Raw genomic sequence first — 24006 nt, 5'->3', positions numbered from 1 at the left:
TTTGTAAAAAAGACGAGGGGCCTTGATGAAAAAAGAATGCGAGCTTGGCTTGAACACGTTTTCCACATTTATGTTGCTCCATCCTTTTTCCTTTTCCCTCAGTACCCTTCGTTCATTGGTTTGTAAACCACCCTCAGTTCTAGCCTGGTCCGGGCAACGCGAGCGATTAAAAGCTTAATGAAGGAAATATATTCGAGTACAATAGTCTTGAATCATCAACGTTCGCGCAATGAATGAGAGAAATGAGGACATAAAAAGGAGAGAAACCGAGAAAGAGAGAGAGAGAGAGAGAGAGAGAGAAAGAGAAAATGGCTAATGAAAGTAATTAAGAGGATGAGAATAAAAATTCATCAATTTCACGAGACATTCCCATTAAAATTCATCAAAATATCCACTGCACCAAAAATTTCATACTTTGTATCCTCAATTTAATAAATATACATCAATACACGTATACACGTATTCAGTCTTCGAGTTTCCATGCACAGGGCAAGTCTAGACTGTAAGTGCCTGAGCCAGAGACATCGCCGCGACTAGTCGAGCTACTTATGCTGATGCCTGGCGGCTATACAAGAGCCAGTCTTTCCCTCCCTCTCTCTCTCTCTTTCCCTCGCTCTATATATTTCTCTATTTCTCTTCGTCCATATCTATACACGTTTCCAGCTCTTTGGCATCAAGAGTATTTCCATTTCAACCATCCTTCTGTGTGTCCTCTCGCATCCCTGTGACTCTCGTACTCGTATATATACGCATACATTTGAGGGGTCCGTGTACCAAGAGAAAGATAGCGAAAGAGAGAGAGAGAGAGAGAGTATCGCCAAGCTTATCGAGACGAGACATATCCATGGACTCGAAGAGAGAAACACAGAGCCTTACACGCATACAAGGGACACCCGGCTCACACATGTGTGTGTGTGTGTGGCTTGTACAAACTGACGAGTGTCGATTCCACAGAGTGCGGTACTGCATGCATTAGGAAACACGAGAGAACTGACGAGAATTTCGCGACGCGTGCGACAGACCCAATTGCTTATCGAGTCACCGATATCTCCATACATACATATGAATTCATCTCTGTGCTGCTCGTATCTATGTACGAGTTGCGTTTGCTATATATTATCATCAGCGTGCTCGCGCATACGTCAATCCCTTTTACTCGCACACATAGAGAATCGAAAAGAAAGAGAGCGAGAGAGAGAGAGAGAGAGAGAAGATGAGAGAGCAATATGTAACAGGGACGCGGGGATGTCGCCCGGATGGAAATACACAGGTGGATTTTCGGGCATGTTACAGGATGAGCACACGTGCGAGGATACAAGCAAGGCACAGAGGAGATATTAGCATGGAATAATAACGGTGGTTCAATTAAAATCTTCCCTCAAACGTGTAACATTTCTACGAAATTTCACCGGGATATATGTGCTCTGAGATTTTGCCGATGGGCATAGCGATTCGGTTAAATCTCATTTTCGTTTTTCGGCAATATATAGTAGTCGAGCGCTTTCCAACCGTTCGCGATTAATGAATCTTTCATCTCGGGGGATTTAAATTCGTACGAAGTTTCGTGGCGATGAGTGTATATTTTGAGGCTGGATATTGAAGAATTTTCCAGTTGCGGGGATGTGCGACTTTTCGATAGTTCAAATGCGCGATCCGAGAACGCTCGCTTGAGTAAAAATGTCGGTGCGCACGCGTTTTCATTTTGCCAGATATATATATAAAATCGTTGCATGAGAAAAAACATGCAATTTTCGCAGTAAAAGTTTAAGGAAAAATCGTAATGCGAAGGAACGACTTTCTGTGAACCTTTATCAGGTGGAAAAAAGTGTTTTTTTCTTCGTCAAATTGAAGATGTTGAACTGTCGCAAAAGAAATAAACGAATGCAACGATTAACGTTGACGCCGTCGTGTGTTATAAAAAGTATTATTCGCGCGGGCGTTTAAATTCTTATCGTGATAAGAAGGAGGGAAAAAAACGATGGAGAAAGGGTGAGGGGATGCGCACGCGGAGCATCGCCACGACAAAGGCCGGGCGAGAGTAAAAGTTTGAAAAAGCGTCGAATCGCTACGGAGTAATCCCCGGGTAATGCGCGATAAGTCGTCAAGACACACGAAGAAAATATAGGAGAGGCGGTAAAAAGATGGAGAGAAGAAAAAAAAGAGCGCGCGGGCGAGGTGGAGGAAGGTAAAGAAGAAAAAAATGCGCGGAGAAGGAGAAAAGAGTGAAGCAGGGAAAAATAGGGGGGGAAAAACAACAGAACGAAGCCAGTAAAAATGAAGAAAGAAATAATAAAAAGGAGAGCTGGAGTTGCGCGAATGGGCGATCGAGGAGAAAAAGCGGGAGAGTTATGTCCTGTAAAATCGCTCGTAACGCGATTCGTCGGTTTACGGCGAGCGCGATCGCACATCTATAAATAGTGTAATTAAGGGGGTTTGAATGAGGATCGAAATACGGCTTTGAGTCGGCGAAAAGGATGAGAAATCAGAAATCTCTCGAAAGATTAAAATCAGGACGAGGGAATAGCACAAAAAGCAAACGCGACACGGGCGAGCGCGAGCATTTTCGTTGAGAAAAAAAGCTTTGAAAAAAAAGTTATGCAATCCGGGGAGATAAATCAGCGGAGGGATCGACGGATTCGTAGTTGCGAAACTTCCGTTCTCACTTCTGTAAAACGCGCGAGGATTTGCTTCTTTTATTCTTTTATTGCAAAATAAAATATAAAAATGAAAAGGGACAGAAAGAATGAATGAATGCGCGGGTCCGCGACGATCCTTGTCGGGCTTTCGTGAGCCGCGAGAGGCAATCAGATTATTAATAGTTTAGTAATGGTTGAGTCTACCGCGAGAGAACGAACGCGCGTCTGCGACCAGCAATCGAGCCGGCCAGGCGTCGATAAATCAAAAGTCGAGAGCAGGCCGAGTAAAACGGCACGAGAGCGCGCACGGTGAAGCGAAGATTCTCGCGAGCGCGCGTACGCGTTTCGTAAGAAACGCGAAAATGTACGAAAAATATCAATATTTCTATTTATTATTTCATGACATTTTTACCCTGTCAATATCGCGAAAAAAAAAAAATTAATTAAAAAAAAAAAAAAAAAAAAAAACTCTCCTTTCGCGTTTCCCGGCCATCGCTCCTTCTTTTCCTCCATCGACTTTCTCTCCGTTATATTCACTCTTCCGTGATATTCGTAACATTAAACGTGTTGAATAAAAAATGCATTCGAATGAAAAAACTCTCGATTGTTCAACAAATCCGATAAGCGGATGAATGCGCCAAGGAAAATATAGCGACGGATCTCTATCACGAGACATTGACAGGCGCACGTGCATTGCGCAATCTTCTCCTCGGGTGTAAATTTGCTGAAGCATATCCAGGAACCGGAAGAGTCGGAGTCGCGGACGAAAAAAAAACGAGGAGATCAAGAGTCCGAGGTGAACAATATCTCGAGGTCGAAAAAACAAATGTGAGCAAAACCGAAGAAAAAATGAGATAACGAGAATACAAATACGAAGGGGAGAAAAAAAACGCCGGAAAGATGTAAAAAAAAATGTTATTGCAGCTGCAACGAAAGTCGTGCGGATTTTTCAATTGGAGAAACACGACGCTGAAGTTTGCAACGTTGGAGTCCAACGGAAATGAACGAAAAAAACATTTGTCGCATTGGCCAATTTTTTATTTCACGAAGTATCGGTGCAGCTTGAGAAACTACCAATTGCAAATTCGGCAAGAAACGAAATTGTAGAATCACTCGAATTATTGGAAGGTTTTTTAGATCGTTTCGTTGGACTCCAACGTTACAAACTTCAGCGTGTCATCAGTGGAAAATCGCTCTTAATCAGAGCATACCTATATCAGAGTCTTAACCTTAATACTGAAATGAAAAAATGATTGCTCCAATTTTTACTTATCGCGTTGCGGCCCGTACCCTCTTGGAATGTGAAAATAAAAAAACAAAGTACGGAAGATATCGTCGAGATCCAAAGAAGCATGATTTCTCACCTGAAACACAAAGATAAAAATCATCGCTGTATATTAATATATTTTCATGTTAACGATTGTGCATTGTATCGAATTGTGTAGAAAAAGGGGCATATTCAGAGATCAAGTGGATCGATAGAGCGGTTAAATCGGGCGATAAGGGAGCGTGATTTATTCGTACTTATTGAATTACGTTTTTCTATTTTCATCGGGTAGCTTGTTCACTCATTGTTCTCTTCCAAATCGGGCTGTACTACGAATGATTGCTTCGCGAAGCGATTGTAATTGTATTTGTGTCAAGGCGCAACTGCACTAACGAGTGCGCGAATAAACTTTCGTGAGCGCGCAAGCGCACAGAATAAAAGGGGGGATTCTAATCGAATCGCCGGTAAACCCAGTTGATAAGGGCGACGCGTGTGTAGAGAAAAATTTTCGATAAAATCGTACGGGCCGCGGGGAATTCGAGCCGCGTTATTATAAATTGAAAAGGCGAGTAACGATCGATCCTGAAGCCTCGGGACGGGGATCGCTGAGTTCGTTCGGGAATATAAACATTTGGCTTGTGAATAAAAAACGAGAGTTTGCTCGGAGTGTGAAAGAAGAAGCAGGATATGCGGAAAGAGAAAATTAGGAGAGGAAAAAACGTCTGAGGAGAGGCGCACGAAGACGAAGAGTCGAGAGTCTAAAACTCCGACTCGCCTCACGCGTTCCCCGCGTGTTTCGATAATCGATCGATTGCATTGTATTACGAGCATGAACTTTATCGAGTCACGAAACCGGGGTGATAATACGGGAGGCCTCAAAGTGCCGGCGTGTCCCCCGATCTTTGCAATCGCCGAGATTGGAGGCTCGAGAAAGCCAAACAAGTGAGAAAATCCCGAAAACGTTAAAGCGTAGAACTCTTGAATAATCCAAAATCTCGTTCTCGGTCGTGCTCAGCCTCCAAATTATTCAACTCAGTTTTCCGTTGCGGATAAACTTGGCGCGAAACATGAATGAAGGCGACGACGAATCGATAATGAAGCGACGCGACTAAATCGCTCGATAATTACAGCGTATATCGTCTCCCCGTTTCCCCAACAAGACTTGAAGCGAGAGGAAGAAAACCTCACAAAAGAGTGAAAAATGCGAGTTAAAAAAGCGAGCCAAGTTATTCAATAGAAGAGAAGAAGCGCGTGGTGGAAAATATATGTTGTAACAAATAAAGTATCCTCGCGAGGAAACGAGGAATTCGTTCGGCGAAGAAGAAAATATTTTTTCAAGTATACGAATAATGGTGGGGGAGAGAAAAAAAAAGGCAAAATTGGGAAAAAAACATCAAGAATAGCGGTCAGAAAAAATAAAGCGAATGAGGCATTTACGTGGAATCAACGAATCGACGATGTGTTACGAGCTAAAAAAGACGAAGAGAGGAATAGAGAAGCGAGTGAAGATGGAGAAAAAAGGAGAAAAGAGTGAGGCACACACCGTTGATTTTGTGCCTTCTGGATGCCTTCCACAGAGTTCCGAGTTTAAACCGGTTCCTCTCTCGCGGTAAGTGGAACGCGCACGCCTCTCTCTCTCTCTCTCGTTGGATGCTGTACTCTTGTGTATATAGACGTATGTGGAACCATACGATATCCCAATAATGAAGAGCTACGCAACTGAGTCAGCCAATACCTTTTTTCACATTATTTTTCTCCGCGTGCGCGTTCACGGGCCGAGTAATGCAAGTTTTTTGCTCGCCCATCGCATATCGACTTTACAATATAATTTTTTCTCTCTTGTGAAAACACACATCTTTACCACCAATTTACTGTAACCTCAGGTTGTAAAATTTTTTCCAATATACGCGGCGTTTAAAAAAACGAAGAATTCCGCTCGAATGAAAATTTCCTCGGACGTTCAAGCATTTTTCTCCACCGAGAATGATTATAAATTTCAATTCTTATTTATATCTTCTTATTCAGTCTTCGTGGATCAAATATTCGAAATTATTCCGATTTAGAGGGATCAAATATTCAGACGAATCGTTGTCATCCAAAAATATACGAGCGAACATTAGCGCGGGAAGCGGAAAAAAGTACAAAACGGAGTAAACTCGCGTAGAACCGTGTAAAAGAGCTGATTTCCCACGTAGAGAATCTTCCACTTAATCTCGATAGTATAAAGTAAGATTTCGGCGTGATAAGCGAGTCGAGGCGGAGGGGATAGTACAGAGCGAGAGCAGTGGAAGAAAATAAAATAAGGAGCGGGATAAGATCGCGCGCGCGGGCGCCCTCCAAGAAAAATGTGCTGGGTACGAGCAATTAGAAATAATAATAGTATATCGTAGCTGAATAAAACGGTGTGGCAGTGTGTCTGGTAGGTAGTAGGTACTGTGGTGATAACACTAATTAAATACGACTCCGGTAGACTCTCTCTCTCTCTCTCTCTCTCTCTCCCGGGCTGTCTGGCTTCCACTCGTTCGCCTCTAACGATGCCGGTAATTACGGGATGGCTTCATCTTCACGAAACTGTGCTCGCAAAAAGCTTTACAGTATATCTATGCCTCGAGCTGGCTCCGCTCGCGCCGTCTTTCTCGAAGAGGAGAAGCGCAGCGGCAATAGCAGCAGCCCGCCATTACTTAGCTATTTCGCTCTAAGAAGCCTGCACACATCGAAGAGAGGTGCAGACGCCCCCGAGTCGTGATGCACGCATGCGAGGGTTTATCCCTTGACGCGGGCTTCCTGTTCGAGGATTCCGGCACATTTTTTCTGCTGCTCGCTCATCCGAGCGAGACGCGTTTCTCTTGAGTGTATCACTAGTAATTTAGCTCAGCAGGGTAAAAGTACACGATGATTCGGAGATCTCAAAAAGGGTGGAATGAGGGGAGTAGATCGCGGTTAAAAAAATCTCGGCCTCGGTCCGCAGCGGGGCCGGGTTTGACGATGGCGCCACTTTTGCAAACGCGTCGAGTTATTCTGCGTCTTCAGATAGACGAAAGAATATATATGTCAACTGTTCGATCTCACGATAGCGAAGGCGAAGAAAGGCTTGTTGGAAAAAGCAATTGGAGAGCATGCAGTTTGTTAAAAAACGAGCGCAACGAAACTTTAAATTTGCCTGACGAATCGAGATGTCAAAGGTGACGTGCGCCAAAGTATAATTCTGTACATCGGCACGAGACATTTAAAAAGCCGGATATTATGTGAACTGGTAACGTTGGTACGGGGGTATACACAGGTCCGTGAGTGCCAGTATGACGGAGGAAAATGAGAGGACAACGGAGCGGCTCTCGACTTCGCGACTGTGCAGAGGGCGAGCTCTCTCGCGATGCGTCCGCCGCAAGGGAAATGAAAATAAATGATAGCTCGCTTGCCTCTCTCGCCCTTGCTCCTCTCTCTCTCTCTCTTTTTCCCGGTCGCGCTTCCACACTTGGCTCTCTCTTTGCTCTAGCTCGTAATTAATTTAACGCGCTCTCGTACCGCGTTATGCGAAAGCTCCAGAGCACGCTCGCTCATTCGCCGGGCTTCGCCGATAGCCCTTGGGCGCATTATTACTTCAACACACGAGAGACACAACTGTGACCATGACAACTCATGCACATATTCCCAAACACACAAACCTCCGTGCATAGCCCCCCCCGTTATGAAAAGTTGTTTATATTCCCTTAATACAATTCGTTTTACATTTTTTCAAGCTTTTCATCACAAAGAACGAATATCGTAAGTACGATAACTAAAAAAACATTAACGAGAATCTCTGTTACATTACGTAATTGGTAATCCATCGTTATTTCTATGGCGTCTTTCTAATTCTACGAGCGAATTTAAAAAAAAAAAAAAAAAGTCATACGATAATATACGAAAACGTAGGAGACAATTTGTACGTCGTTCGAGTAGCGACCGTGAGTCTCGCTTCGAGGCAAATGAATAATAAATATGTCTGGAGTGGCGATAAAAGATGTCAAATTTTCGGTACATCGCCGTCGTTGCGGATATTAAAAAAAAGAGAAGAAATATATATAAGAAATAAAGCGAACGAAAACACACAGCGAAAGAGAGCAAAAGCAGAGAGTTTGCCAACGTTGGGAAGAGACGTCGCGACGAAAAAAATTGCTCGATTGCTCCGGTTTTTTCGTTCACGTATGTACGCGAATATATGTGTACTGCATCGATGTAAGAGCGTGTGGGCACGCGCGCGGCGCGGGTATCAGCCTGCTGAAACGAGGATGAAAAACGACGAGAATCGCGCAAATGCATTTTAATATAAATATATAAAAACGTATAGACGCGTGTAATAAAAATAATAATAAAAAGAAAACAAGAAAAAATAAAAAAAAAAGAATGAAAATTATTTAAAAAGTTTGTACTCTCGCGAAAATAAATGTTTCGATGTGTCACATTCGTATAATGCAACGATACAGGCATGCGTACAAGTCCCAGAAGACATATCCGCAAACACATGGAACGAGGGCAACACACAGAAAGAGAAAGAGAGAGAGAGAGAGAGATTGAGAGAGGGGAGAAATTTTTCCACGGTGCACTTTGCAAAAGTATTCAGTAATATTGTGAACAGACTGGCACGAATATATTTCATGAATGCGCACACGTTTACCTGAAACACATGCACGTATATAGGAAAGCACACATTCGGGAAAGAGGAGAAAGAACGAGCGAGCGAGAGAGAGAGAGAGAGAATGTATGAGTGGTTTTAGTGAAGCATTCGAGTGACACTGTGGCTGTTTTACTCTCGTAGACTCATCTCATCTGGGATTTGGGCTGTTCTCTCGTTCCTTCACCACCTTTATACGTATATCGATGTACGTATATATGAGCATGTGTGATATATAACTCATACGCATAAAACATTTGCCTAGTTTGTGCAAATATCGTAGCACACACAAAGTGCGCGTCGTACATTATTGCTGTTACTATAATAATAATTATTATTATTATTACGATTTCTACGCCATTATAGTTATTGTTATAAGAAGAGCATTGGCACGTGGTGATGCGGAAGTTGATGGGAATAGGGAGCGTACGTATATAACGTGACCCAAGATCGAAGCTTTTTCTCAGCCGCAGCCGCTGCATTTCTCAGGATCTGCAGCATATATCGGCAGCGTTGCACCGCAGTAGCGAGTTGAAAACGCATCTACTCTTCCATCTTATCGCGTTGAATATACAGTGAAAAGTGTCGAGAGATATCCCAAGGTAAATGTGCGCGTTACATAGCGGGAAGGATCACGCGCGAATATGCGGTGGGAGCAGAGAAATTTATCTTCTCATATATGGAGCGCGAGATGAAAATGATGGTGTCTTGTTTGGAGAAACGAAGGCGCAGAGATTTTCGTGTGCGTACAACGCGTGCGTGTACGTCCACTCGTTTATATTTTATCAGGACTTGCTCGCGTGCGCATCCCCATACGAGTGTGCGTCGTCCTCCGCGTACGTGTTCCTGGGGAATAAAGAGGACGCTAGAATTTCTCTTCTCTCTTAGCCGAGCCAGACTTCTCCGCTCGGTGGAGAAGCGAGAGAGTGTCGCGCTTCGTACTTACGTGGGTATTACGGCAGGAGAATCGCGCGCACTTTATTGTGAGCGATGTTATTGGAGTCCTCTCCCCCGAGCGCGCCGCTGCCGCCCCCGCGTAATGGCATCCGCCATGTTTTCTCGGCAAACACCAGAATTCAGTCGTAACTGCGCCCTGCTCTCTCACCCTCCTCATTTTATCGTGCGTGCACACATCCGCGTGTGTGCCCGCGCTTTCTCCACATTTTCCACATATTCACACTTGCTTTTGTGCACAAGCGTGTTATAGTGCCTATATGTCGGATGAAACGCGCACGTGAAATGATGTGAAATGAACAGGCGTTAAACACTCGGGATTTGAGGCTGCTGTGAGTTATTTCAGTTACGATCTGCTTTTGTTCGATATCGCGCCCGTTCAATGCTTGGGATGGGATACGGAGCAGGGCGTGGGGGAATATTCAGTAGATTTTCTGATGAGGCCTCTGGTGGGCGGGGGAGCAGCGGGAAAGAAAAGGGATGGAGGTTAGATGAAGCTAGGAATGTGCGTGGGGAAACGGGGGTCGGAAGTTCATCCTGGTGAAATTTTTCATCTCGCGGGTCGCAAGTATTGTTTGTTTAATCGTGTTTTCGAGCGGGGTGGAAAAGAGACGACAAAAATTGGATTCATTTTGAGTTTAAGTACGCGAAGAGTTTTGGTGAAATTTTTCGAGTAGGATTTTCCTCGTTGTTGTTGTTGTTATCGCGGCCTGCTCTGTTCTGCGTTTTTAATTCTCGCAACTTTGCCGCGCGGGGGCTCATACCGGCGAAAGGATCCGCGAACTCTTGCGGCTCGCCGAATTTGCTCGACTTAACGTAAACACAAAACGTCGAGTAGTATTGTCAGAGCACTTCTCTGTGAAAACGGGGAAGCAACTGCGGGAGTGCTTCGTGCGCTTTTGTCTTTCCTTTGCTCCGACCCCTTCTCTCTCCGTCTCGCCCTAGCTTTTCTCTCCTTCTCTTGCTTATTCCGTCTTTTTCGTGTGCTCGTGTGCCCCACATTTGTACATGCGGACTCGCATATCCGCGTATGTGAGAAAGGGTTAAAGAGGGAGGATTCCCAGGCACGTATACGCGGGGACGAGCCCGTTTCCCTCATTCGACTCTTGCGCGACGTCCCTCGCTCGCAGATTCTTCAAAGCCAACGACGGCGAGCCACCGCGTAATTACGCCGACTCTCGGTTTCTCTTCGCGTATATTACACACGCCGGGTTTTCAGCCTTCGCGAAGCCAAACCTTGGCTTCGACCACAATCGATTTCCACATGAAACCATCGCGTTTTGGACTAGACAAGATTCACCGATCAACGATTTTTCTTTTTTTTTTTTTCGACGCAGTCATTACGAACCGTCTGAGTAAAAAAAAAACGCTCGGGCGAAAGAGCACAAGAATTAAAACAGTTTTAACAAATGAAACATCGACACTGAAATCCTTGCGCTGTCATCGAAACACGCTTTTCAAATATTTTAAGAAACGAGATTTATTTTCTTCATTCAAAAGACGAGATCACACAACTCAGAGCAAAATATTCATTCTTTTTTCGATATTTGTTTCTACCAAAATTTCAACGGAGCTTCAAAGTTCCAAAAAAAAAAAAGAAAAAATGCGCATTTCAAACCGTAGTTATTTGCATGGCTCATCGCGTTGCTTATCCTGTTGAAACATATTTCCGGATTGTACGAAAAATATTTGAATTCAATAAAAGAAAATTTAAAAAAAAATAAAAAAAAAAAAAAGAAATCATAATAAAATTCAACAGTCGAAGGAAATCGAACGATCGTGAAAGTTGTCCCGAGATATTTGTAGAGCTATACACGTCGGCGGTCGCTGTCATACGCAGATATACAATTCTATTGAGGATTGAACTTTGAGGAAAAGGCGAACGAGAACACGGACGAGCATCGCATACGCGAATACACACGCGCACACACACGAATGCATGAAAACGGAGGTTCGGTTATACGATAGTGACTACCGTGTCCCGTGTCCGTATTTCAGCTGCCTCCCCCGCTCGCCCTCTTCTCTCGCCGCGTATCTCATCATTTTACCTTGGTCAAATCCACGGGATTGGCCCCTCGTGGCCCTCCAATGAGCGGCGTATAGAAGCGGGATAAATTGAAAGGGCAGGTCATGCGGGCGTATGTATATGTGCGTACTAAACTTTGGCCAGCGAAATTCGTATCGGAGAGCAGCGATGTGAGGGGCCAAAGTAAAGAAGGGAGACAACACACACGCGCTCGCACACACACACATGAGAAAGAATAGAGAACGAAGAAGGAGAAGGAGAAGAAGAAGCAGAAAGGGCGATGGGCGGAGAGAGTGTGGAAGGGATGAAAGTATCGCTCGAGGCAAATGGGACTCGAATCGGGGGCCCTTCGTAGCAACCCAGTGCAGTGATATCCGCCAAGCTCTTTTAGGATCCTCCGCACTAAAATAAGCAAAAGGAATACAAAAGCCTAGAGAGTATATGTCGTTCAAGTGACAAAAAGAGAGTCTGAAAAACTCATCGAAACATGAAAAATTGAGGGTCAAGCCCAAAATAACATCGACTCGCTAAAAGTTTTTCAAAAATCTTCGAGCCACTACAAAAATTTTTATAAAAATCATAACGAATAATATGACTCGTATGAAACATAAAAACTGCAATTAAACAAAGGACGATATGCGCCTCAGCCTTGCAAATGCCACCACCGGACGCGAACGCGTACGTGAAAGAAAGCTTTACGTACGTATATATAAATCAAGTACGTCATTTCTGCCAGAGATCTATATCGGACGAATTTAGAGTAGAGATTCAGACGCACAGCGAGATACACGCTCACATATCCAAACGCGCAGGAGAATCCCCGTACGTTCATGCAGAAATGAATTTATTCACCTGTGCGAATCTGCATACCACCGGCATATATAAACATGTATAAATAAATATATATATGTGTACCGTAGAGGGATATACATTTGTATGTAAATCTACGTATATATTCTAATATACATGGTTACATACACGGACGTAAATATATATATTCGGATGAATGTATATCTCTAACGAAAGGAATCTGTGATACACGTGCCCAGGAATCCAGGTATGTATATTTATTATGTGGACAGAGTGGCGTCTGCTTATGCCTGTGCGCTAGTTACTCGAACGCTTGATATATAATTACGTTTGAACAAGCACGATGGAGCGCGCGAGAGAGTGAGAAAGAGAGAGAGAGAGAGAGAGAGAGAGAGAGAGAGAGAGAGAGATTGAAGGTGGGATGGGAGGGCTGGAGAACCGTTTATGCAATTACGTATGCGTGCTAGTACAAATAGTGGGCAAGGAAGTCCTCTATCCCCGCGGTGCGCATCGGGCTCGGGCTCGCTCGCCAGCGAGCGAGCATCCCCGATCCATTTCACATCGGGGATATTCTGGCCGCTCGCGGGCTTTCGGATCTACTGTGCGTAATACGCACGTATTTCTATATCTCGTAAGCGAATCCGGAGAAGCGAAAGAAAAAAAGCGGGACGGGGATGGGGTTTTTTGGAAAACTCGAGAAACGCGTGTCGGCTCGGGCGGAAAAATCGTATTCCATGATGTGCTCAGAATATTAGGACGGAATGACAACGATGGTTTTTAAGAGAGTTTGAGCTCGCGACGAGGCCCGGTGCTGGGTGGACTCGAGAGGGTCAAATTTCTGTTGTGCGTTTTGGAGCAATGTTCAGATGGATGATAATCGTTGCAGTTGTTTTTATTACAAAATTTCTCGAGTTTTACTTCGATTATTCCGGGCTCTTTCAATAGAGCTTTCGCTTCTTTTTTTTTTGCTGCAGCAGCAGCAGAGCCTGTACCAATGTTGGGGTGCAGAATCATCGCGTGAGTTGAGAGCAACGAGGAAAACGAGTCTACGAGTTTCCCAGAGCTGCGTGCGAATGATGACATGGTCAGGAAGTGAAGATGCATACATGGAAAGTGAGGAGGGTGGCTCGTGAGAGGGAAAACAATAAGGCCCCTGACGGTGTACATAATATTGGAGGGAGAGAGAAAAATCTATAGGACAAGCCAGATGAAAAATATGCCATGTGAGAATACAAAGGGCAACGACATGACGAACGTATCGAGGCTTCGACGAACCCGAATATTCTACAAATAACTGATTTTAAATAACAGTAAAGTAAAAATGCATGCGAATAGATTGGCGAAATTTCAGCTCAGGTTATCGAACACCTAATGAAGAATTAAAACCTGAAATAATTCTAAATTCCTCATACAAACTGTCTCGCAAATAGAAATAAATTTAAGGAACCTAGACGATAAGAATAGCGGCTCACCGAATGCTTAAAGGAGAGATTAACGATAGAAGTTGAAAAAATGGAACCGCGACTTCTCAGAAGTTACGAATCAGTAGAAATTTCGAGTGCCCCAATTCGCGCGACCAAAAAATACGTTCATGCGAAAGAAATACCTGAATGAAGATTGAGACTCCGCGAGCGAATGCCGGGGGGGGGGGGGGGGGGGGGGGGGGGGGGCTCGGTGACGAATTTTTCTCTGCACTCTAAATATTTATTTGTCAATTGGTTCTTAGAGTTGTTTGTTAAAGAAAAATGATTTTTTCCGCAGATAACCAGCAGCATATATTCCGTGGGATATTCCAAGAGGAGAAAAAAAACAATTTGAATTGAAAATGTAGTGAAAAACAAGGAATAAGTGGTGCCGGTGCGTCGAGATAAATGTTTGAAAGAACCTTTGGAGAGGCCTGTACAAGGAAGAGGAAGAGGAAGAGGAAAAGAGGGAGGGAGAAAGAGAAAGAGAGTGCGAGAAGCGTAGGACACGTAGGCACGGAGGAACGACGGGAACTCCGACGTTGGCGCAACGAGCCGGAGTCTCGGAGCGACGATCAATAACACGTGTGTACGCACCGACACGCACCAACACCCGTCAGACGCTCTCCCATCCTCGAGCGAAGCTCCGAATCGCGGCTTCCCTGCGCTGGCCGCGCGTTCTTCCCTCTCGCTTTTCCGCTTTTCGCGCGGCGAGAGGTATAAACTCCGGGCGCACGAGAGCTAACCGAATCGCGGCGAGTTGGCTAGCACGCACTTTTACGCGCCGGTTTGCCCTTCCACCGCGTTGCACCACCGCATCGCATTGCCTAAATCGCGTTCCTCCCGAATCGCCCCATTCCGTATCATTCTCTCTCGCTCACGCGGGCACACTTTATATTCGCAGCCACAGACACTTTTCGACATACCGACTCGCTTTTCCCGACAAAACCAGCATCCCGGCTAGCGCGCGCGTTCCCCCCTTTTTTTGCGGTCCAAACACTCGCGTTCGAGAGTGAAAATGCCATTCCTCATCGTTCCTCGGCCACCACCCTCGCGCTTCCTAGCGCATACGTGTGCGCCCACGCACGTGTGCCTGTACTACGCCATCGTCAAAGTTTCATCGGAGCGAAAAGTGAAGAGAAAAATAAGCGTTTTTCCACGCACATATATATAAGCACGAACGGCACGCGCGCCGAGCTATACAAACAAAAATCCGTTGTTACAAAAAACTGTGCTTATTCGCATGAGGTATACGCGGATGCGGAACGACGTTACGTTATCCCTGCACACAACACACGCGCGATAAAAGCAGAGCGAGTTTCGTTTTCGGTCGCGGAAAACTGTGTCCTGCTGACTCGAGTCCCAGCACCAGCCGCTATCGAAAACCCATTGACGTGCTCTTCCTCTCGTTTTTTATCGCTATCTCGGAAACGTTGCAGGTACATGACGAGAAATAGAGCTCAAAATTTCTTCCGGCAGAGTCTATATGTGCAGAGGAAATAAAAGTAAAGAGGAGCGGCAAGTGTGCGCGAAAGAGGGAAGAAAAAAGAAATAAAAATGTCAGGATCTCTCGCCACAGGTAAATCGGCGAGCGAGGGCTTTCCACGTGTGTGTTTATCGCTTTCGGGATCGATGTAAATTCGTCCGCGTACGTTGTTACATACACGTTTTGTTGGATTCGGGCAAGAGAGAAGAGAGAGTGATCGCTATATACATGGAGATTTGCGCCGCCCCATTCTCCTTTCAGCCCTCGTTAGAGCTCGTGCAACGGCGTTTACCCGAGCACGCCGCTCCGGAGTTCTGCCCTCTCTCATGGAAACAAGATTCTGATTAACGCCTGAATTTTATCGCCACCAATCTCCCCACCTTTCTCCAAACACAACCCTTCCGCTCTCTCTCTCTCTCTCTCTCTCTCTCTCTCTCTCTCTCTCTCTCTCTCTCTCGCGAGCCCAACCCCTTTGCCTCGTTCTCCTTTTCCACGTTTGCGATCCGGTCAAAACCACCGAAACCGACGTAACTCATCCCCCGTAGAGTCCTCTTTTCAACCCCCTCTCGCACTCCACACTCTCCGCACACACGTTCGAACCATTCACTCCCCGATATCCGTCCTCTTTCGCTCTCTCTCCCATCCCTTTTATTCTCATGCCCGTTAACCAAATTCGCGGCCCGCAGAGCACCGGATTCCTACGCGCGCATATATCCGCTTCTGCCTTTGCGGTTTTTCCGACTAGCGCGTTTCACGCAATTACAGACCGAGCCCCTCTGGCTCGTGTGTGCGCACGGCAAGAGCTCTCGTTCTCCTTTCTCATCTTCTGCTCCCCACTTCCCTCTCTTTCGCCCTCTTTTTTCCTCTTCCTTTATCTCCCTCCGTTCATCTTTGGTCAGTTCAGCATCCCCGGGAGCAGCACGCTTCCGCGAGCCCCCCCGACGCGCTGGATAACGCACGAGGTGCTCCAATTTGTCCGTGTACATACAAACATCAATGTGTATGAATATAAATGTACGAAGGGACAGGCGGATATAAAAATATGGAAAGGAACATCGAGGATGCCTCGCGACCCCTTGCGGACACGTGGGGGTATACGTACGCGCATTCAGCGCTGGAATGATAACGAGAAAATAATTCGCGAAACGATAATGCGAGAATATTACGAGCACATATGAATCTGCTTATTACATTATTTACGCAGGTACGTAAATTGTGAGGAATGAAATATGTTTGTGAAGGAATGAAATTTGAACGAACGAACGAGCGAAACACTGAGAGATTGTTTGAGCAGTTAACGATGTTCTCGTGCATAAAAATATTCGAGATTGAGTCAAGAGGGAGAGGGCGAGAGTTTCTATGGAGATTCGATCGCATATTACGTGGCAAGTGAATTGCATTAATTCGATTAAAACAAACCTGACTGATGGGGGATGCAAAAAGCGTGATTATACGCAACCTCGAATTCGAAATTTAACAACACGAACGCGCAATGAGAATTTCGTCATTTCTTTGAGTCTCCAGAGATCGTGCGCGATCGAAAGAAAAGCAAAAAATGGAAAGGATCATTTTACGAGAGAGACTGGATGAAAAACAATGGGTGAGACGATTGAGTGAGGGATTCGACAGTATCGACAATGAAAAATCAATACTTCGTTACATAACCGTTGGAAAAAAAAAAAAAAAAAAAAAAAACGCAATGCACCGAAAAACTCAATTATCGTCTGACATACCGAAATTCAAACGCATTGTGATCAGTATTCGCGCGTGCCCGCGCGAAGCGATGGGGATTCAACGTATACGAGCACGAGCGTTGCACGATATACACGCGCGGAGAGCGAGGCGCGACGCAAGTTTGACGTGGCATTAAACGTTGGATTTTGCTATGAAAAGGCATGCGCATTTCATTTTCGGAAAGTGAATTTATACGCGCTCGCAATCAACGTGAGGACCACAGGGAATCGTTATTTCCGCCGACAAAACACAGGTACGAAAGCACGAATGTAACGTCTCTCTCACACACACACACACATACACACACACACTTTACGCGTCTCTCAGGAACGCTCACACATCTCAATATCTTATTACATATTTATATAAATATATGCACATGTGAACACGTAAATACGTAATGCTGTGGCACTTTGAACCGAAGTGTGTTTTATGTACAACCACCGATATATTGCTCGCGTAGAGAAATAGTAAGTGGAAACTAAATAGAAAAAGAGAAAGATTTGGTGCGTTTATTATAATGCTAGAGTAAGATTAAAGGGCAACGTGAAAATTCACAATACAACATCAATAATGTACTTAATTCTAATTAATTATACTTTAGGTAAACATTCAAAAGTGGTGCTTCTGCTATAATCCTGCTATAATTACCATACTTTACAGTTTTCATTACAACATTAAATAATAATACAGTTGAACTTCGATAACAAATCCTTATTAATATTAGAAAATTTTCAATGGAACGATATAAGTTTTCGACAGGACAATATGAAATTTCAACGCAGTAGAGATTCTTCTAACTAATTACCAATTCTTCTTCTAATTAACCATGTCCGTTACAAGCTCACAGGTTATTTCATATACCTATTGAGATTGAACCCTTCTGATTGAGAGATAAAGAGAGGAGAAAGAGCGAGAGCGAGAGAGAGGGAGAGAGAGATTGATTGATATTTATTTTACACATTTCTTAAATCTTTATATCTAATTCAACCGTATATACAAAATGAATTCCTTTGGCATACGCTTAAATTCAACTAGTTTCTCACTATTTTTAACCTCAACGCGGGTAACGCACTATACATTTTTATCCCTTCATAAAATAAACTTCTTTGCGCACTCCGCGTTTTTCGAGAGAGTGAGAGAGGCGAGAGAGTAATGTAATGTATACTCGTAATCTTCTCTTTCTCTCTCTCTCTCTCTCCTTGATGCCTGGAGCAGTTGTAACTGTTTTTGATCGAGTGCCATGACACACATATATGAGAGTGTATGTAGAGGTATATAATAGAGAGTGAGAGAGAGAGAGAAGAGGGGAGGGAAGCGTAAAACTCTGCAGAATCGTTCCATCTCTCGTTCACTCTACAACTTCCTCCCGTATATATTTCGCCGAGACTACCGAGAGCAGAGCGTGTGTGTACAAGTGTGTCCCTCAGTTATGACGTATATGCCCCTTTCGAATGTTTTATCGTCGAATTTCCTAGTTTACTTTTTTTTGTTTCATCGCATTTGAAAAATATCTATACATACGTGTAAACGGTATGGATATAGTATCTGTATATACAGAGAGAAAAATAAGTTGCTGGTAACATCCATGTCGTGTGTACTACAGTGTCGAACGAGTACTCGAGACTCGTAACCAGTGAGCGTGACTTTTGAATAGTTATTTCGCCCAGTCGATTCTGCGCTGCAACCCTCCTAAATCCGAGAGCTCTCAAGCCCACACCGCGAATATCCTGATTCCCCTTCCTTTACTCCGGTAGACGCGCAACGATATACTACATTTTGTGCATTGGCTTCAACTGCCAATCTCCCGATGCCACATAACTCACGCTCATTCTAACCGCACCAGCTTTTTCACCATTCGCTGGTTCAATTATTTTTTACGCCCTTCAATCATTAATACTTGCAGCAATTTTCCTCTGTCGCAGTAGCAAGAAATATCGAAAAAAATGAGTTCCGTGCGAGAATTCAATTGCAATTGTAAACGAAATTCTACGCAGTTGGGTTTCATCTAAACATTTGGCGTTGAATTTTCCATTTTTTATCGACCATCTTCCCGAGAAACATGCAAGTTTTTTCAGTATCGTTATATTCTCATCGCGTTTCCATGCGTCTCGCGTTTTCTCATCGTGCGCGGGGACGACTTTCGTCGCGGCGTTTCTTTTTTCCCTATGTTTTATTTTCCGTTTCTTATTTTCTAGTTAAACTATATCGTTGTGCATTTTTCCTGGGGAATGTCTGTATTTTGTCTAGGCTCTCTCGAAAGTGGTCACGATCGAAGGGAGCAAGAGAAAACCCTGCGTACGCTCGCGGCGGGCTTCCGCCATCAATATACCGAGTTTACGAGCATACGTCCGGCTGTATTCTCGCATCCGGTTCTACTACAATAATAACTATCTACGCATAAAATTTCCAAAGAGAATACGCGTGGACACTAATGTTTTTTCGAGGCATGAATGAAGAGGGGACAAAAAATGTTTACATCTCCGTCGTCGGTGGATACGCACTCCGCGGTCACTCGGACTTTTTTCAACTCTCACGTTTGTCATTATTATATTGCCGACAAGGATTTTCCATTCTTTCAAAATGTTTCCATATAAAACCCCCCCTTTCGGGCTTTTATAAGCGGATCCGCTTTGCGATCCGAAACTCAAAGAAACTGAGACTCCTGCTCATAATTCGATGCGCGAGCCAATGCCCAAGCGCGGTCACCATCCGAGTACGGTCCACGCGCCCGGAGCCGATAAACTGGAGCGGGATCGCGCGGCTCATCGTCGTCGCGGTATCGAAACGAAAACTTCCAATGGATTGAGGATGCACTTTGTGTAATATTTTTCATATTTTTCCAGAGCTTAACGCGAATATCCTGAGGCGAAAAACCGCATCGTGAAATCTCGGCCTCGCCTTTTTTCTCTTTCGCGTATCGCGTTGCGCGTGTGTTACTCCTCAGAAACTTCGCTTTCTTTTTCTCTCGCGTCAGAGGCGGGCGATAAAAGTTATAGAATTACGGGATACAACGCGTGGCAATAACATATACACGAGAAGTAAACGCAGAGAATGAGATATTCCATTACAGCGCATTCTTCGAGAAAGCGCAACGTGTTGCATCAGCCGAGAGCGAGAGAGTACGGGGAAGCAAAAAAATTTTCATCGCATAGTCACAAACGGTTTGCGGTTTCGGTTTAATGAAACATAACAAAAAAATGTGCTCCCGCGACTGAGAAGATCCACCCAATGAAAAAGTATCCTCGCGCGAGACACCAAAAACGCGAACAATTAAAAATAACAAAAAAAAAAAACACGACGAAATTAAGGAGCTTGGAATGAGTGAAATATGAAGCGCGATATATTTATCGCGAGGTTTCTTATCGAAACGATCGAATTTTGAATTTGTCCGAAACAAACCTCGAGGAAATGGCAAATTCCACAAATGCCCAACGTTTCGGGCGTTAGCAGTGATAAACTGCGAATATTTAAATAAGTCAATGTTTGCCTCGAGCCACGCGAATATCTAATACGGTTTCACGTTGCATGTGTCATTGCGTTAGCGGGAGTATCGCTCAATTGCAGAGAGAGCAGGCTTGATCATGAGGAGCGGAGAGGGCGAGCAGGGCCAGCGGAGGGAATGATGGCTGTATGGTTGCGGTATATTGTCACCGGGCACAACATACCAAGGCGCGCCTCTATGTGCGTTGCCACATGTATATATATATGCATAAATATACCGAGAGAGTATGCGCGTATATGAGAGTGAGCGTTTGAGCGACGAGTCGACAGACACGCGTGCTGAAATCCGAACACCTTTCTCGCCCCCTCTCTCTCTCTCTCTCTCTCTCGCAGTCTATCTCTCGAGCTAGCAAATCCATCCATCTGTATTCGCGCGTATAAGTAGAGCTCGTTTCAAAGCTGGGCTCGTATCGAGATATTGTGAGAGCAAAGAGAGCGGTTGTGAATAAATATCGCGGGAATAAAAGTGGTGAGGCATGGTCCATTGGGAAGTGAGATATTCGGCAGTGCTTGGTGGCTGTGGATGGAGGAGTTTCGTATTTCGTTGCGAGGGGGGGGGGGGGGGGGAGGGGGGCTCGAAAATATTTTTTGATCGGGGCTGTAGGGCGCAGGGAGAATTCTCGATTGATGGTGAGCGTCCAGCGGGGCCAACGAGGCTATACGAACGTGCTGCAAAGCACAAGCGACAGTGTGGCCACGTGTGACGAGGCGCGATAATTCCGCTGGCTCATGTAGCCTGTACGCATCGAGAACACCAAATCGATAAACCCCCGCGCGCGCGCTCCTCCGCCCCGCGCGCTCCCCTGGCTGTGAGCTTGCCCGGCTCGAGCGCCGTACACCTTCCCACTTGTTTCTCCTGTATATGCCTATTTCGTAAATGTTGACGCTACACAGCTGAATTGATCAGTGGTTTTCGGCGCTGGATAAGCAGGGCGCATTGTTTTCATATCGCATTCGAACCGACGATTCCCTCCTCCTCCTCCTCCTCCTTCTTTCCAATTTTCTTTCTTTCCAACATTGTACTTTCCTACGAAAATTACAATTCAACCGTAAACGACGATAACGCATCTCATTATTTTTCAAAACTCCTTTAACCGAATGATTATTATTCGAAATAAAACTATTCAAATACCGAAAAGTTTTGATAGCCGGACGTTAAGAGAAGCGCGCGAGTGGTGCGCGGCGATTAAATGACAAAGCTGCAACGTTAGCTCGAAGAGCATCAACGATATTCGGACGTCTAGCTCTCGTTAGGTCGTATTTCAATGCGATAATGTGCACATATTACTCATTCCTTTCCTCCTCCCCCGAGCAGCTCATTCCCTTCTCTCCCCCGCTCGATTATTTCTACGTCTCGGTGATATCGAGTTACGCGTTCGATGCTTGAGCGCGTCAAGCTCATCTCTTCCTTCCTGGAGTATACGCGACGAACACGTATAGACGACTGACTCAACTACACACACACACACAGAGACGTGAATACAGGAGGGCACATTTTCCTGAGCGTTATTATATAGCAGAAAGTTCGTTCGGGTCATGCCAATCGGGTGTAATCGGAGCATCGATTTAAAGGCCCCCGAGTTCGCCATTATCAAAAGCAGGGGATAAAAGGAATCCTTTTGCCCGTTGTGCCCAGCAGCGGCGCTCTCGCTGCGTGCGCCCGGGTACATATATTCCTCATGACGGAGGCAACAGGGTGAATGTGCCCTTCGTCATTATCAGTGGAATATAAAGAGAGAAGACCGGGAGAAAGAAAGAGAGAGAGAGAGAGAGAGAGAGGAGAAAATGTGCATGACAGCATGACGCTGCGCTGTACAGTTTATTCCGGTTGGATAGGGATGCTGAGCGAGAGAGACTAGAATCATCAACATTACGCATTCATAAGCCGGGATTTAAGGCCCTGGACCTCGCAGGCTCTCGACGAGCTCGTACACACAACGACCTCTGTCCACGGATTTACGTCGAGGTCCCATCCCTCCTGCTGCTTCTCCTCCACCCTTTGCCCCGCTGTTACACGAGAGATGCAACGCGGAAAAGCTTCGCGAGAACGAGACTGCGTTAATATATCCACTCGCTCAACCGGGATATATATCTGTGTGTATACATAATTATGGAGACGCGTGTGGGTGTTTCGCAAGTATTTGTATCGCGTGCATGCGCTCGCGTATGTGTGTAAGCATGACGAATTCCGCAGGATGGATTTTCTAGGATAAAGAGGACACTGGCCGCTCGTCCGAAACGCTCTTGCGTGCACATCCTCGACGCGCTTTACGGGGGTGTACGCTCTGTACAAGCATGAAATTATAATAAACTGCGAGTTTATCGCGCGCAAGCCGCGCGTGCACTCTCGCAACGGACCTCCGACGCGCGATGACAAAAATGTCGTAACTTGGTCAATTAATTTTTTTACTTCTCCTTTTTCTTTCTTTCCTTCTTCTTCTTCTTTTTGTTTTGTTTTTTTTTCGCGGTGCTGTTTTAAACGCAGCTACTTTTTATGTTTGAAAAGAGATTTTTTTTTAACGAGGATACAAAATTATTTACGCTGAAATATGAAATGAAGGGGGCTGAATTTTTACGGGGGTTTTGCAACACTTTGAATACTCCGTTGAGGAAATGTGATGGATTTGGTAGCGCGCTTTGGAGATGGATTAATAATAACTTACGAATATCTGCATCGCGTGTGCGTCAAAGGTGTTCGCCTTATTGGCAATAAACTCCAAAGAAATCTCACCTGGAACATAAGAAGTGAATTCGGTGGTTAAAAAACTGGGATATTCGCGAGGGGAACAAAAGAAAATTGGATATGGGAAAGCTGCACGAGAAATGTTTGCGTTGCGCGGGCACGAGAGAAACTTTGACAATCAACCGCGCGAACGATGTTTCAGGATATTTCGTAGCAGATTATTTTTATGATCAATCTCTCATCTCACGTTTCGCAGCATCTTAAAAGCTCATCTTATACATATATATACGGGCACAGTAATATATTATACGAGGTTACGTGTGTGATCCTTCTTTTGTGCGTTTTGAGCCCCTCGTGAAACAGACAAAACTTGAGAGCGCGATACACTTCATGCTTCCATCTTCCCCCGGAGCTCTCGCCCATTTTCCTTTCATTTTATTTAGTTTCTTATCCTCGTGGCATTCTCACTTAAAGCCAGCGAAAGCTGTTCTCGTCTTAGCTCCGCCAGGAGAGTTATAACGTTCCGTATAACAAGGGAACGAAAAAATAACGTGGTGAAAGAGCATGGAGGAGAGAGAAAGAGAAAGATAAAGATAAAGAGGGAAAGAGAGAAGGATCCCACGGAGTTGCGTGCATTCCGAGTTATTGTGGCTGGCGTATAGAGTAGGCAGGGCACGTAAGAAAATTCCTCGTGTCGAAAGAGCACAAACTCGTAGAGACTAGAGAGACTAGTAGAGTCGTACAGGAAGTTTCAAGAATCAAGTGCATTCCCAGTTGATAAATCATTGAGCA

General features: G+C 44.9%; 1 protein-coding gene across 3 annotated transcripts in view; it reads right to left on the bottom strand.

The window, feature by feature from the left end:
• Nucleotides 1-24006, bottom strand: part of LOC122417320 (Krueppel-like factor 6) — a 233535-nt gene that overhangs the window by 153782 nt on the left and 55747 nt on the right. For 2 of the 3 annotated variants that reach the window (XM_043430750.1, XM_043430751.1), the window contains exons 1-2: nucleotides 23195-23222; nucleotides 3906-4000 (exon numbers count right to left, since the gene is read on the bottom strand). The exons of the other annotated variant lie outside the window; for it this stretch is intronic. In XM_043430750.1, the coding sequence (XP_043286685.1) occupies nucleotides 3906-3990 (85 nt within the window). In that variant the 5' untranslated portion in view covers nucleotides 3991-4000; nucleotides 23195-23222. Of the gene's footprint in view, nucleotides 1-3905; nucleotides 4001-23194; nucleotides 23223-24006 lie in introns of those variants that run through there. 3 annotated transcript variants of the gene reach the window in all.

This window comes from Venturia canescens, chromosome 10 (genome assembly GCF_019457755.1).
Source record: "Venturia canescens isolate UGA chromosome 10, ASM1945775v1, whole genome shotgun sequence".
NCBI classification, from domain to species: domain Eukaryota; kingdom Metazoa; phylum Arthropoda; class Insecta; order Hymenoptera; family Ichneumonidae; genus Venturia; species Venturia canescens.
This window is presented reverse-complemented; position numbering and strand designations above follow the sequence as displayed.